Source organism: Nymphalis io, chromosome 29 (genome assembly GCF_905147045.1).
Source record: "Nymphalis io chromosome 29, ilAglIoxx1.1, whole genome shotgun sequence".
Lineage (NCBI taxonomy): Eukaryota > Metazoa > Arthropoda > Insecta > Lepidoptera > Nymphalidae > Nymphalis > Nymphalis io.
Genome location: NC_065916.1, coordinates 6166363 through 6181279, shown reverse-complemented (window position 1 = coordinate 6181279; position 14917 = coordinate 6166363). Strand labels below are relative to the sequence as shown.

The window sequence follows — 14917 nt, the reverse complement described above, 5'->3', positions numbered from 1 at the left end:
CAATACTGTCTATTGCTGTTTGGCGGTAGAATATCTAATGAGTGGATGGTACCTACCCAGACGGGCTTGCACGAAGCTCTACCACCAAGATCCTTGTAGTGTCATTCAATTGTATTATTGTTAATGCCTGTAATGGTGTATCGAACTGTGCGAGACAACTATTGTCCTAATTTTTGTTAATAAATTTGGTAATATATAATGGTGTTTCTTATATTAATAAATAAATAAATGTGTAATATATTTTGTTTCAGGACCAGTGCCCAAGCTATGAAAAAGACAATGAAAGATGAAGGCATGGATGAGGATGCCGTCCATGATACGATGGATGATCTTAAAGAGGTCAGATATAACAGTTTGTTTTAAAATTTACATTGCTTTACAATTGAAAAAATTGCCAGTGAATACACCACTGGTGGTAGGGCTCTGTGCAAGCTCGTCTGGGTAGGTACCACCCTCTCATCAGATAAATAGCAATACTTAGTATTGTTGCATTCCAGTTTGAAAGGTGAGTGAGCCAGTGTATCTACAGGCACAAGGGTCATAACATCTCGGTTTCCAAGGTTTTTGGCGCATTGGCCAGGTAAGGAATGGTTAGTATTTCTTATCTCGCCAATGTCTAAATGCATTAATTAATATTACTAATAATAATAAAAAAAATCTTAATTTAATTAATAAAAAATCAATCAATTAGTGTGCTTCAGTGTTACACGGCTGTTCTTATTAAACTGCCATTTGTAAAAATAATTTAATCACCTTTTGTTTCCAGGTGATGGAGAGTTACAATGAGGTGGAGAAAGCATTAAGTGGTAACATAGACGACCTGGACACAGCTGAACTGGAACAAGAATTGAATGACTTGTTATCCGGTTCCGGGAACACAGGGGGTACTCCGGGGAAGGAGGACAGGGAACGGGACGGGAGGAATATTCGTAAGTTACACATTATATATTTATACTGATAATATCCTCACGATCGACTTCAGCCATGGTGACTTCCTCAAGGGAGGTATGCTAGACATCTGTGCAGGAGATATTATAGTGCACAAGTTTGTGTGTGTTGATTTTCTTGCCAAGAAGTTCTCAAATAGCAGTCCAAACTTTGCAAGTTGGAAGCTTACACTCTCGTGCCTCGGTAAGCACGGTGAACTCTTTTCGTTTGTGTGGGGTTTGCTGTCACTTTGAGAGTGACATCATGGTCTTCATGTTTTCCAATACAGGTTGCAATTATCTAGTACCTGAATCTAGATTAAATTGAAATTGGCCTGACATTCGTTCAGCCTATACAAAGTCCTTTAGTGGCTGTCGATTTTGTTTGTGGGAACCCAAAATGTATGGTAATGTATGTATTCGATTTATCGCGTGATCAACAGTTGAAGTATGTTGAATAATCCATACGAAGGCAAAGTTTGAAATCGTTTCGACTATTGTATTCGTTCTAGTCTAGCTCCCAGAACGATTTTTCCTTTCTTTTCTGCCTTTGAATTAATTTATTTTTTCATTTTCAGCTACCAAGCTACCATCCCCACCGGCGGATAAATTACCGAGAGGTACCAAGAAGCGGTTAGAACGAGAGTTCGTCTTCGATGGCGAGGAACAGATGCTCGCTGAGCTGAACAGTCTGGGTCTCGAAGAAGCCAATACCGGGAAGGTGGCGGTGGCGGTTGCTGAAGGTACACAATCCTTTTTTATACTTTTTAAAGTTTCTTCAAATTGTATGCATAAATATATGTAGTATTTAACAGCCTATTAATGTCCCACTTCTGGGAAAGATTCCTTTTCGATTTGGAGGTTATTCCCCTTCGCTGCTCCAATGCGGGTCGTCATGACCGGTGAATGTGACACATGCGGGTTTTACTCACGATGTTCGAGTTTATTTAGAATTAAGCAAAAGTAAACAGTGCCAAAAATTACAGGCAATTATTTATTTACTTTTTATTTCAGCTTCAGAACCGTCCCAAAAGTCTCCAAAACGGGAGACCAAGACAGAGAAGCCGTCTCAGGCGTGGTACCCTCCGTCGGAGGAGTGTCTGACATCTGACGTGTGGGCGAAGAACGATAAGGAGAACGACTCGGACGTCAACATGGACATCAACTTGGCGAACCTGGCCAAGGAGTATGTGGAGTTACGCCAGGACGACAGGATACACCCAGGTGAATATCTTTATTTGTCTTTCTCTCTGCCTCTTTCTGCCTCCCCACTCCCCCTCTGTGTGCGTTTGCTGCTTGTACCCTCGTGTGTAGTCTCTGTGTGTGTGTGTGTGTGTCTGTGACTGACATTGTATTGCAAATTTGCAGTCTGTGTCATCCCGGAGTTAAAAAGTAAAAGTTATGTTAGGACTTATATTAATATACATTTTATATATAATTCTCAGGTCAACCCCTCAATGTAGACTTCACGACTCCCCCGCGGCACTACGGAGCGCAGTTCCAGGTTCAAGACCACACCGAGGGGGCTGGTGTGTGGCTCTATAGCAGTAGAGACGAGTTTTCCGCCAGCACGGCATACAGCAGGTATATTTTATTCTAGCACCATTATCGACACAATGTAGGTTATTACATTACATTACATTATGTATACTCACCATCATTTAATGGTATCTCCACCATCAGCACTCAAACGTTCGTTGTTTCTTCACCAGCGTTGATCACCATATCTTGTTTGTTTAAATATTACAATTATTCATACTTTCACTTTTATATGGTAGGTCTACCATCATCAGTACATAAATACTACTGCTCTACGTTTTCGTTTGGATGTTATGAAATCCCCGCCAGCCCTGGCCCTTCATCATAGTAGTGGAGTTTGTCTTTAAGCGGCCTTTGGTCGACGCTTTCACTTCACATATATTATATTTCAGTTAATGTTATATATATAACAACCCTAGTAATTGTTTATGACGCCCTCTTGCATACCATTTACCTGGTGCATAGAGCGATCGTTCCTCTCGCTCGCCGTGGGTTACCACGGCCGGTACTGCTTGCACCTCGCTGTTCCGATAAGATTTGGTTTGTAAGCTATATATGTAGCGAAGGAACCCTCAAGATCCATGAAATCTCTATGGTTCATCAAGTTGCTTATATTATAAGAAGTAAAGTAAAGTATTATAGAAAGTTTTATATGTTAATAGTTTTTTGTTACGTGATAATAGATGGCGTTAGTAGTCAGTTAAATCGCGCTAAAGTTTGTAACATTCGTTTATTGAAGTATTGGTTTAATTGAAAATGTTAGAAGTGATGCGCTTGGGAAGTGGAGTTTGTAATAATCTTATTTTTTTCCTATTTCAGTTCGGAGAGTCCTGGTAAAAGTGGTGGTAACTTCCAAATGGCTCCCGGCGGTGAAAGGAAGAAGCCAGACCCGTGGCCCAAGGACGACTGCGTCGAGGACTTGGAGAGGCGATTAAAAAATTTAAGAGGTTTTAATTTATAGGCTATTTTATAAATACAATTAAACTATTAACTTTATTATAGTTGTACTATCCAGTGTAGTTTTTAGACAAAAATGTACAGTTAGCCTGAAAAATAAGTTATTTTTAAAATATATATATTAAAAGTCGATGTTGATTGGTTGCGTCCATAGATATTGTCAGAAATATGTATAAATCGATTCGTAGATTGTCAATTCGCAGCCAACGATACAATCTAATAATACTTATGCTGATAATTACACTGGCTCATTCACCTGACAAATGGTAACGAAGCAGCTCGAATTATTGCCGTTTAGAGGTAAAGCCATTCTAAGTATGGATTGTAATTACCCCCCCCCCCCTCCAAATGCCCTCAATCACCTGGTAATATATAAATGTATATAAATAATTAATGAATATTACGGCTTTACTTACGTTGTTTATCCAATTGTATGTCCGAATTTGATCCTGTATATTTTTCTTTCATGTCTTCCACTAAAAAATATTCGAAGCTGATTGCTATGCAGACGGTACATATTAATTTAAGGCTAGCTGTACATATTTTTTTAATGATAATTTAGAAGTATAATTTGCTGTCGTATCCATCCATATCCCATCCTTTTTTTTGGTTTTACTATTTTGAAAAACCACTATGGCACGTGATAGAAATTTAATTAGTTTTCGTTGGAAATGAATCACTCAAACGTTACATATTGAAACGTTGTGTTATTATCATCGGCCGTTAATGGGTTTTATTTAAAATAAATGGTTTTTTTATCAAATATATCAAAATGGCTGTAAAATAGGAAGATAAATATAAATTTGTCGTGTAAATAATGTAAATAAATAGATAGGTAACCGAATTTTTATATAACTAAAAGATAAATATGAAAATGATTCGAAAATCTAAAAAAAATCTAGTTTTTCTTAACACTTAGATGAGATATAATAAAAATATATAATAAGGATGTAGGTATGTATGCACGTATCGAAATAGGCAAAGGCCTTGTTATATAATGACGATAATTGAAAAAAATAAAATAAACAAGGGCGTGAAAGTATTACGATAATTATTCTTTTTGGTGATTTAAAGCATTTCCAATAATAGGATATCACCAGCGTGGGATTAAAACCAAGTGGAGGTCTTCAATAATAATTGAAGTTGATAAAATATTTACTTGAGCTTTATTATGTAACAACAGACACGAGGGACATAACGTTCCCAAGGCTGGTGGCGCGACAATGCCAATGCCTAATTGTGGTGACCATCAGGTATTCAGGGCCCATGTGTACGTCCTCCCTATTTATAAAAATAAAATACCAATTTTGTACATCAACTACTTTACCGTGCAACCGAACCATGACAATTGGTATACATGTACATGGCAAGGCCTCTCCGTTTTGCTAGTAACATAATATAATATATAATAAGTAGAATAATCCCCCCCCCCCCATAATAAAACTAATTAATTGCGTTTGGAAATGTAACAATGTGTTGTGTTCGTTTGATTTATATATTTTTTATGTGACATAAAATTAACTTATTATGTTAATAATGAGGTTCTGTTGTTTGATAAAAAAAAAATACATCTCACAGATAATATTTTTATATAAACTGTGTTTATTTTACACGTAATTTATCATTATGGAATTAAAGATTCTCTTTTTAAAATTTAATGATTGAAGGTCACACTTATAAACGTTGCTCAGCCACTGTTTTGTTACAGTTACAGTACAGTAACAGCCTGTGATTGTCCCACTGCTGGGCTAAGGCCTCCTCTCCCTTTTTGAGGAGAAGGTTTCGAGCTTATTCCACCACGCTGCTCCAATGCGGGATGGTGGAATACACGTCGCAGAATTTCGGTGAAATTAGACACATGCAGGTTTCCTCACGATGTTTTCCTTCACCGTCAAGCACGAGATGAATTATAAACAGAAATTAAGCAAATGAAAATCGGTTAAGATTCACGCGTTCTTACCACTGGGCCATCTCGGCTTACACACTGATTTATCTCCCTCTGCCATTAATGTTTTGACATTCATTAGAAGAAGACAGATAGTTGTTTAGCTACTCGTCGGCTTACACACTGATTTATCTCCCTCTGCCATTAATGTTTTGACATTCGTTAGAAGAAGACAGACAGTTGTTTAGATACTCATCGGCTTACATACTGATTTATATCGCTCATTCATTATTGTTATGACATTCGTAAGAAGAAGACTAATTGTTTAGCTTATCATCCGCTAAAGTAAACGATCCCGTTAAATTTGTAATTTTTTATTTTTATACGAATTAATTTCATTATAATGTATTGTTTTTTATTTATTTTAACGATATATACTGACAAGATTTATCGATATTATGCCAATAATAATAAAATGTGTTTATACGTGAGTCTAGATAGATAATAATAGGTATTTCAATACAAGTCGGAGTCGCGAACTTAATATTAATTATAGTTAGGGAGCCAACGAGATAAATTTCATTATGATTTGTTCTTCTTATTCAATGTTTAGGTTTTAAAAATCAAATCAGAGCTGTTTTCCTTTGTTTTTCTTCTCTATTGTTATTTTTTTTTTATCGTCGATTCTCTTGTGGTCCTGGCATGTTGTGTGTGTTAGGATTTGTCAGACCCGTACGTCCAACAGCTTGGAAGACTTAGTTGGTTCCATCCTCGTCGTCAGAAGTGTTATTGCTGTCAGTAACCAAGCGAGGTCTCATTGAAATTTGACGAGCCGGTTGTCGTGGCTGGTGGATGCTTGCCTTTCACGCCGAAGGTTGTGGGTTCGATTCCCACCCAGGACAGATATTTGTGTGCATGTACATGTCTGTTTGTCCTGAGTCTGGCTGTAATTATCTATACAAGTATGTATTTACGAAAGAAAAATAGTATATGTATTATATCAGTTGTCTGGTTTCCATAGTACAAGCTTTGTACAAGCTTAATTTGGGATCAGATGGCCGTGTGTGAAAAATGTCCCAGGATAATATATTATATTAAAAGCGATAGTTTTTCCATATGTATTCCATAGTATGACAGCATTATCAATTAACAGTACTTCGATTTGTTATAAATGGTGGGGGGTTATGATCTGATTACCTCACGTCTTCAACGAGGGCTTATTTATAGAATCGTTCTAGAAATGTCAATTATGTTTTGAAATACATTGTGACCTTAATTAATTTGACCAAAGCAATTCGTATCGTTTTAAAATTAATTTCATATAGATATAAATCATAGCAAATCATATACGGACATTCCCATCAGCTCCCTGACTAATCTGAAAAAAATAATCATACATCAATCGAGATGGCCCAGTGGTTAGAACGTGTGAATCTTAATTAAAGATCGCTATTCAAGCACCACTGAGCTTTCACGAGTTTAATTTTTATAATAATACATCTCGCGTTCAGCGATGGCTGCAAGCTCGGATCCCTTTGAAATATAATAATTTTTATAAATATTTTTTGAATTTATAACTTATGTAATGGCGGCCAATCTCAAGAAAGATTAGCCAACTACGCAGGACATATTATAGTGCACAAGTGTGTGCGCAAACACAGGTGCACTTTCTATTCCTTAACTCTCATAATCCGATGGGACGGCAATCCGACACGTCCGGAAAGAGTTCACCAATGGCTTTACGTGCTTTCCGAGGCACGGGAGTGTGCACACTTCCAACTTCCAGACTCCGGGCTGCTACTGAGAATTTTCTGACAGATAAACTCAATAACTTTTTATTGGTCCGACCTGGGAATTGAACCCAGGACCTCCGGGTCTCCGGCCTTATATATAGGTACTAGACTAACGAGGCAGTCGTTAATATATATATTAAATGAAATAAAATAAAATAGTTTTATAATAAATAGGTTAAGCGTTGTCACTCGTGACCTGTGATCGGATGGGTGGGCTTATAATAAAAACCTAATTCGTATAACTCTTGTATATAAACGTATTTTATTTCTATATTTGTTTTTTTTTTTTTTACAAAACTTGTATGTAAATAGTATTTGTAAATATTATAAAGAATTAGTTTTTATACGTTGTGCCAATGGAATAGTTAATATTGTTTGTCTTTTTAATATGTATGATAAAAAATAGATATTATATGTACTTACATACTCGTATTAAAGGTTCTTATAAGCACTTTTGAATTGTTATATTTAAAAGTGAAGCTGCAACCGGTTCGAAAAGTAGATTCTATTAAGAATCTCTATCATAAACTTCAACCGTTTTTATTTTACAATTAACAGATTTATCTTAAATCATATTATAAATGCGAAAGTGAGTTTGTTTGTTTTTTTGTTTGTCACGCTTTCAAATATTAACTACTCATGCCACAGGCGGAATCTACTTAAGAATATTATGCTTTTGATGTGATATGAGGTACTGTGTGTATTAATAGGCACATGGGACATAACATCTTAGTTCCCAAGGTTGGTGGTGAATTGAGGATGTAAGCGATGGTTAACATTTCTTACAATGCTAATGTCTATGGGCGTTGGTGATCACTTACCATCAGGTGGCCCATATCCGCCTTTCTATTGTATAAAAAAATGTATATGTAAGTACATTTAATATATAAAAGAACAAAAAAAAATTATATAAATGAGTGCCTTTTCCTAATTGATTGTTTTAACGCACAAATTTAAAGCAATTGTATTTAATCATATTATATATGTATAATTAATTAATTAATTTTAATATATAAGTAATTTGGTTTAAAATTATATTATATTTCATTATGAAGATATATATATATAAATAGGCAATAACATTACAGTGCCTTTTCTTTCTCTTTTTGTAACTAGCTTTGGTGTTGTCAATAGAAAAAAAAAACTGCACATAAAACTAAAAAAAAAAAAAATTCGACCGTACAAATATAAGCATAAGTATATAAATTTTTATATATGTTTACATTTTTATGGTCAGTTTTTTTATGGTCAATTATTATATTCGATTTTCAAAATGTCATTTTGTTTTACGAATCGACAATGAATTCCACAGATTATTTAGATTTGGACTTTGGACTAACGTCATTTCGATTCAAGTTCGAAGTTGTTTATATATCTCTACATCCACTATGCTATATATTATATATGTTATATAGTATAATATGAGTAATGATTGGCTTGTAGTTAGGCAAGGCAAGGTAATTCGTTTAGACCGAGTTCCCGATTGCACTCAATGCTTTTTTATAGCTATTCTGTTAGATGAAATTTGAATATTATCACAGATTCGAATAAATGACAGTGTTATGCGATATTGACTGTGATCATTGTAACATTTAAAGGTAATAAGAATCAAAATAGCGTAGCAACGTTAGTCGGTTATAATTGAACTCGGACAGGATAGCTATCAGCCCTGGATGAAGGTCTCTAAGAGACTAAGCCTAACCGACATTCAGCCGTAAATACATGCCTTGTTATGTCTAAAGACTAGCTCCGCTTAAAATATATCTGCGAAAGCATTCGTTTCTAATATCTGACCGGCAAAGTTAGACTGCGCCTATCGCTTTGTATACAACGTTACATTTATTTATCTATATATATATATATATATATATATGTATTCATAATGAAATAATTTTAGTATTGCCATAATTAGTCGTAGTTAAGTCACTTTCATATATATGTATGTAATATCAAAATAGAGTATTTTTGATATTTTTTTTTTTATATAAATATAAAGTTGTATGATATCGTATCATTAATTTTGATGTTTTTTTTAGTTTCAATATTGTATTGTATTATTGTGTTCATATTAAACTGGCGACAAAAATGTTTGTTTTTAATTTATAATCTGTGATCTTCTATAGCGGCGCACGCGCAGCGCACTGCACGCACTTGGATAGAGGTTGGTGGGTTTTGAATAAGTGTTTTGAAGTGTCATGTTTTTGTGATTTGTCATGATAATCCAATGGTAAGTGAGTAACTGGTCACCACCGCCCATAGACATTAGCGTTGTAAGAAAAATTAACCGTTCCATAATCTTGGGTACTGAGATGTTATGTCCCTTGTGCCTGTGGTTACACTTGACTCACTCACCCTTTATACCGGAACGCAACAATACAAAGTACTGCTGTTTTACGGTAGAACATTTGATGAGTGGTATCAAGAAGAGCTTGCAGAGGGAAGTGAGCTTTTACTTGAATTATTGAATATTGATTGAAACTTTAATGTGTATGAGTTTTTTTTATGTACAATATGTAGGCGGACGAGCATATGGGCCACGTGCTCGTAGGTGGTGACCAGCGTCCATAGACATTGGCATTGTAAGAAACGTTAACCATCGCTTACATCGCCAATGCGCCACCAACCTTGGGAACTAAGATGTTATGTCCCGTGTTCCTGTTAATACACTGGCTCACTCATCCTTCAAACCAAAACACAGTGATACCAAGTATTGCTACTTTGCGGTAGAATATCTGATGAGTGGATAGTACCTACCCAGACGAGCATGCACAAAGCCCTACCACCAGTGAAATTAACATTTCGATATCAACCATAACCATTTTTTAAACGATTGCCGATTTGTACTAATCTTAGTTATGTAAAACGTGTCGACCTGGTACCATCCTGTGAATGTCTCACTGCTGGGCTAAGGCCACCTCTCCCCTTTCTCCTTCCCCTTCTCCTCCTCTCTCCTCTCTTTCAGGAGAAGGTTAAGGTTCTATTAGGTTTTTGTCTACATGTTACGTAGTTATTGAGTCAATTTATAATTCTAACTAATATTATAAATACCAACTTTGTTACGCTTTCACGCCTCAACTACTCAACCTAAAATCATGACATGTTATAAAAGAAAAGGGGAAAAACATGGGGTGTCTGACACTTGCCCCTCTACACACGCGCGCATAAGCTAATCTAATAATGAAGCTGTTGGTCCTTTGGGTGCAGGATTTTTTCCTGTCCTGTCTTTTTTTGTTCTATCGTATTATGAGGGAATACAGTGCATCTGTGTTTGCGCATACCTCTGTGAACTATATATCTTGCTATAAGATTTGAAGCCGTGACCAAAATCAGTCATTAGGAAAATAAATACAACATTATTATGTCGAAATTCATACTTAAATAAATACACAGATAAATAAAGTTATAGCACTCAATTAAAAATCACAAAATTTATGGAAATAGAGAATGATATTGTACGTCAAACTGGCGTACAATGTCTGTACTACTAGCGGAGTCTAACAAGCAACCTCGTGTGTAGTGGACATATAAAATAGTAACTACCCATTCCGGTGTCGTTCGTGTAATAAAGGTTTCTTAACCAATGTTAAGTTCAGACATTCGCCACTTGATATATGCACGGAACGCGTTTATTTAAATCTTTTGTAATATTTCTAAATGTAGTTTCTCGAATTGCAAACTAGGTAGGGCTATTCTGTAAGAACAAACTCGAAACTCATCGCAGAAAACGGTGAAAGCGAAATGTCGGTCGTGAAATGTCAGAGTGACATATACACACATTGACATAATAAATACAACATCACCAGAATGCACGCATTAAAATTGTACCTATATCAATATAAGTCGGTTGTCAACATTTCACGAGTGAGTGATGAAGTGAGTCACATAATTGCACTGCTGAAAGTGACAATATTTATGTACATATCACATTTAAAATTAATGTGTTATTTCGATTAATAATTTTTAACTTAAACTAAATAAATTAAACTAAGTTTTTAAATATAAAAATATTTTCTGACGCGTCTGTAAAATAGAAAGATTCTGTTGTTGATTGTTCCGTGGGCGTGATTCTATTGTGGGTATATTTAATTATTTGTAGAGTTTGACGCGTGGACCGCGTTTAGAATGACATTCGACCTTTTGTATCTAAGGCACACGCGGTCCCGGTAACGGTAACGTTGACTAACTCGCGTCGATGTTTCGCGAGGCTTTGTTTGTTTGTGTGGAGTTTTACTTCGTACTTGGCTACTGTGTTGTATTAGAGATTTATGGTTGTACAATTATATCAGCGATAAGATTGTTATTGGATTAGAATATTACGTAGAAAGAGAAGTTGTACATACAAAATCCTACATAAATATCTAATAACAATAATAATATCCTGGGACAATCCTTAATACATACTTAGGACAATCGGACATGTTCCTGCACACAAATGGCTGTCATGGGTGGGAATCGAACCCACAACTTTCGCGCGTGAAAGGCAAGTATCTAACAACCACGCCAACCGGCCCGTCTAGTTATTGCCCCTTTTTTTTCGCTGGAAAAACGTGTCACGTATTCCCCCACGGGAACAGTGCCGAGTGCGCCCCGAACATCGGAATACTCACTAAAAAACCAGCGGTACCCTTTCCGTCTTAACGTGGAATCGCACGGGATCGCTTGCGCTTGCGTGACGATCTCTTATTACCCTTCGCCAGCCGGATAAATAATTATTATTGTTAAAAATATCTCCTTCACTCGAGAACAGATATTTTTGGTATGTCAGAGTTATGTCCCAAAGCATGACAAAGAGATCGTGTTGTTTTTTTAATTCAATTGACTTTCTAATCTTGTTTGCACCGATCAACCTCTTTCATGTCAAACGTGACATTTGCAAAATGTAACCTAACTATACTATAATTTAATAAAGATAAACAAACCTTATATTTACATATTCCCTCCGAAACAGCCTGTGAATGTCCCACTGCTGAGCTAAAGGCCTCCTCTCCTCATTTTGAGGAGAAGGTTTGGAGCTTATTCCACCTACACAGCCTGTGAATGTCCCACTGCTGAGCTAAAGGCCTCCTCTCCTCATTTTGAGGAGAAGGTTTGGAGCTTATTCCACCACGCTGCTCCAATGCGGGTTGGTGGAATACACATGTGGCAGAATTTCAGTGAAATTAGACACATGCAGGTTTCCTCACGATGTTTTCCTTCACCGTAAAGCACGAGATGAATTATAATCACAAATTAAGCACATGAAAATTCAGTGGTGCTTGCCCGGGTTTTAACCCACGATCATCGGTTAAGATTCTCGCGTTCTTACCACTGGGCCATCTCGACTTTTATTCCACCACGCTGCTCCAATGCGGGTTGGTGGAATACACATGTGGCAGAATTTCAGTGAAATTAGACACATGTAGGTTTCCTCACGATGTTTTTCCCTGCGATTCCCTGCAATATTCCCTGCGATTTGCTAATAGCTCTGCTGTATTATGCGCTTCAAACAGTTTTTTTATATATAATACATATACATATTTATAACACAACATACTTAACTATTTTTATACATTTTAATCTCTAGTGGTTGGGCTTTGTGCTAGCTCGTCTTGGTAGGTACCACCCACTCATCAGATATTATACCGCAAAACAGCAGTACTTGGTATTGTTGTGTTTCGGTTTGAAGGGTAAGTGAGCCACTGTAATTACAGACTCAAGGGACATAACATCTTAGTTCCCAAGGTAGGTCCCATTGACGATGTAAGCGATGGTTAACATTTCTTACAATGCCAATTTCTATGGGCGTTCAACCCTCATTTTTTCACGAATCTATTATGGCCTCAGGTTACTTTGATCTCGACCAATGGTACCATGTCAATTCAAGGTCAAAGTTATATAATAATAATACCCTGGGACATTGTTCACACAGGGCCATCTAATCCCAAAGTAAGCAGAGTTTGTACTATGGAAACCAGACAACTGATATATTACATTAAAGTTGTTTTTCTACCTTCACTTTATTGGAATCGGCTATCGTATTTTGTACTATCCTTTTGAAACAATGTATGCACCGATGATGATTCGTGCGCATCATACGTCTAACGACATCGCTTTGTAACAGTTTTACGAGAAGTATAAGAGGAACCAGCTCGCTTGACATGTTGACAATCGACTTATTATGATATACTATTTTGATGCGTGTGTTCTTGGAATGTTATGATTATGGTCAATATCGCGTATCACTTTCTGATATTTCACGACAATTGAGCTGGCTTCTCAGTACTTATAAGACATGATACTGATGGAATTGGCTCAGACGTCATCAAAAACAGCCACGATTGAAAAGCTTTCTGCAAAGGTGAGCGCTTCTGAGATGTGCTGAAGTATAAAAGCCATATTTGGCCTTAGATACGCATTTTGTTCTAAAGACCGATTCTTTTAAGGTATATGTACTGGCAAGGCGGAGGTTTTACGCATTTTTTTTATTATCCGGCTTTGTTTGCCTCGTTGGTCTAGTGTTAGTCTAGGCTATATGTAAGGCTGCAGACTCGAAGGTCCTGAGTTTAATTCCCCGCTCGGGCCAATAAAAAGTTATTGGGTTTTTCTGTCAGAAAATTCTCAGTAGCTGCCCGGAGAGTCTGGAAGTTGGAAGTATGTAGACTCCCGTGCCTCGGAAAGCACGTAAAGCTGTTGGTCCTGTGCCTGAACTCTTTCCGGTTGTGTCGGATTGCCGTCCCATTGAATTATGAGAGTTAGGGAATAGAGAGTACACCTGTGTTTGCGCACACACTTGTGCACTATAATATGTCCTGCGTAGTTGGCTAATCTTTCTTGAGATTGGCCGCCGTGGCCGAAATCTGCCTGGAGGTCATTATTATTTATTACACTCGTGTAATATAAGGATAAGTGGACAGGCCGGATACGTGAGGATTTGTTCCGTCACGATTGTAAAAGTCAAAAATGTCCAGCTAAATGATCACTTGGCCAACCTTTGAATTTATCTCCATGATAAAATCCTGATAACCAGTACTTGAAGTTCGCAAATTTAATATTTAAAAAAATTTAGATACATAAGGATATATAATTCTCTTATAGATATATAGATTATGTTTGGAATATTCAGGTAAAATAATAAATACGATTTTACTTAGATATGTAATGAACAAGAACAATGTGACATAACAAAGAAAGAAAACAATAGAAGTAACAAAGGAATCACCAAATGAATTTGAAAATTATAATTTTTTCTTCAATGTAATAAAAACTATTTCATCATCATCATATTCAGCCCACATTAATCCACTGCTGGACATAGGCCTCCTCACAGGCGCGCCAGTTCTCCCGCTCCTGTGCTAATCGCATCCATCGAGCACCCGTCATTTTCCTAAAATCGTCTGATCATCGGGCGGGTGGTCTGCCCACTGGCCTTTAAAAACTCTTTTCAAGTTTATAATATAAAATGACATTTTTTTATCATTTGTAAAAGGCTATACATACTTTTTATATATACATATTTTAACTTAACAGATTAAGATTTTTTGGAATTTATAGTATTTAACCAGTTGAAGATTAAAAATCAATTTAAAATTTTTAACAGTTAATTAGTTTTTAATGATTTATGACTTAATTGATTACGATAGATTTATATGACCACGTTGATCGTAATGGTCGCGAGAACGGTGTCCATTACGACATCATCATAATTTTTACCTCATTTAGAGAGATAAATTATTTTGGTCTAGAATTCCTAAAGATTATAGAGAATTTAAATATCACACTATATCCAACAAAAAGAGCCGAGATGTTGGGATTTGAAACCAGTACCTCGGGATCTGTGG

At 36.3% G+C, this 14917-nt stretch overlaps 3 protein-coding genes across 5 annotated transcripts in view; 2 read left to right on the top strand and 1 right to left on the bottom strand.

The window, feature by feature from the left end:
• The window catches only part of LOC126779547 (serrate RNA effector molecule homolog), a 155172-nt gene that overhangs the window by 15656 nt on the left and 124599 nt on the right, over positions 1-14917 (bottom strand). The gene's annotated exons all lie outside the window — the stretch shown is intronic.
• LOC126779491 (charged multivesicular body protein 7) overlaps positions 1-14917 on the top strand; it is a 112045-nt gene that overhangs the window by 6042 nt on the left and 91086 nt on the right. For 2 of the 3 annotated variants that reach the window (XR_007670361.1, XR_007670362.1), the window contains exons 6-11: positions 252-339; positions 767-929; positions 1505-1669; positions 1941-2150; positions 2372-2510; positions 3285-6968. Coding sequence is in view for 1 of the 3 variants with exons in the window: in XM_050503513.1 (XP_050359470.1) it covers positions 252-339; positions 767-929; positions 1505-1669; positions 1941-2150; positions 2372-2510; positions 3285-3426 (907 nt within the window). In the remaining 2 variants the exon portion in view is untranslated. Of the gene's footprint in view, positions 1-251; positions 340-766; positions 930-1504; positions 1670-1940; positions 2151-2371; positions 2511-3284; positions 9099-14917 lie in introns of those variants that run through there. The other variant, XM_050503513.1, reaches the window with a different exon arrangement.
• Positions 1-14917, top strand: part of LOC126779630 (uncharacterized) — a 90376-nt gene that overhangs the window by 67819 nt on the left and 7640 nt on the right. The gene's annotated exons all lie outside the window — the stretch shown is intronic.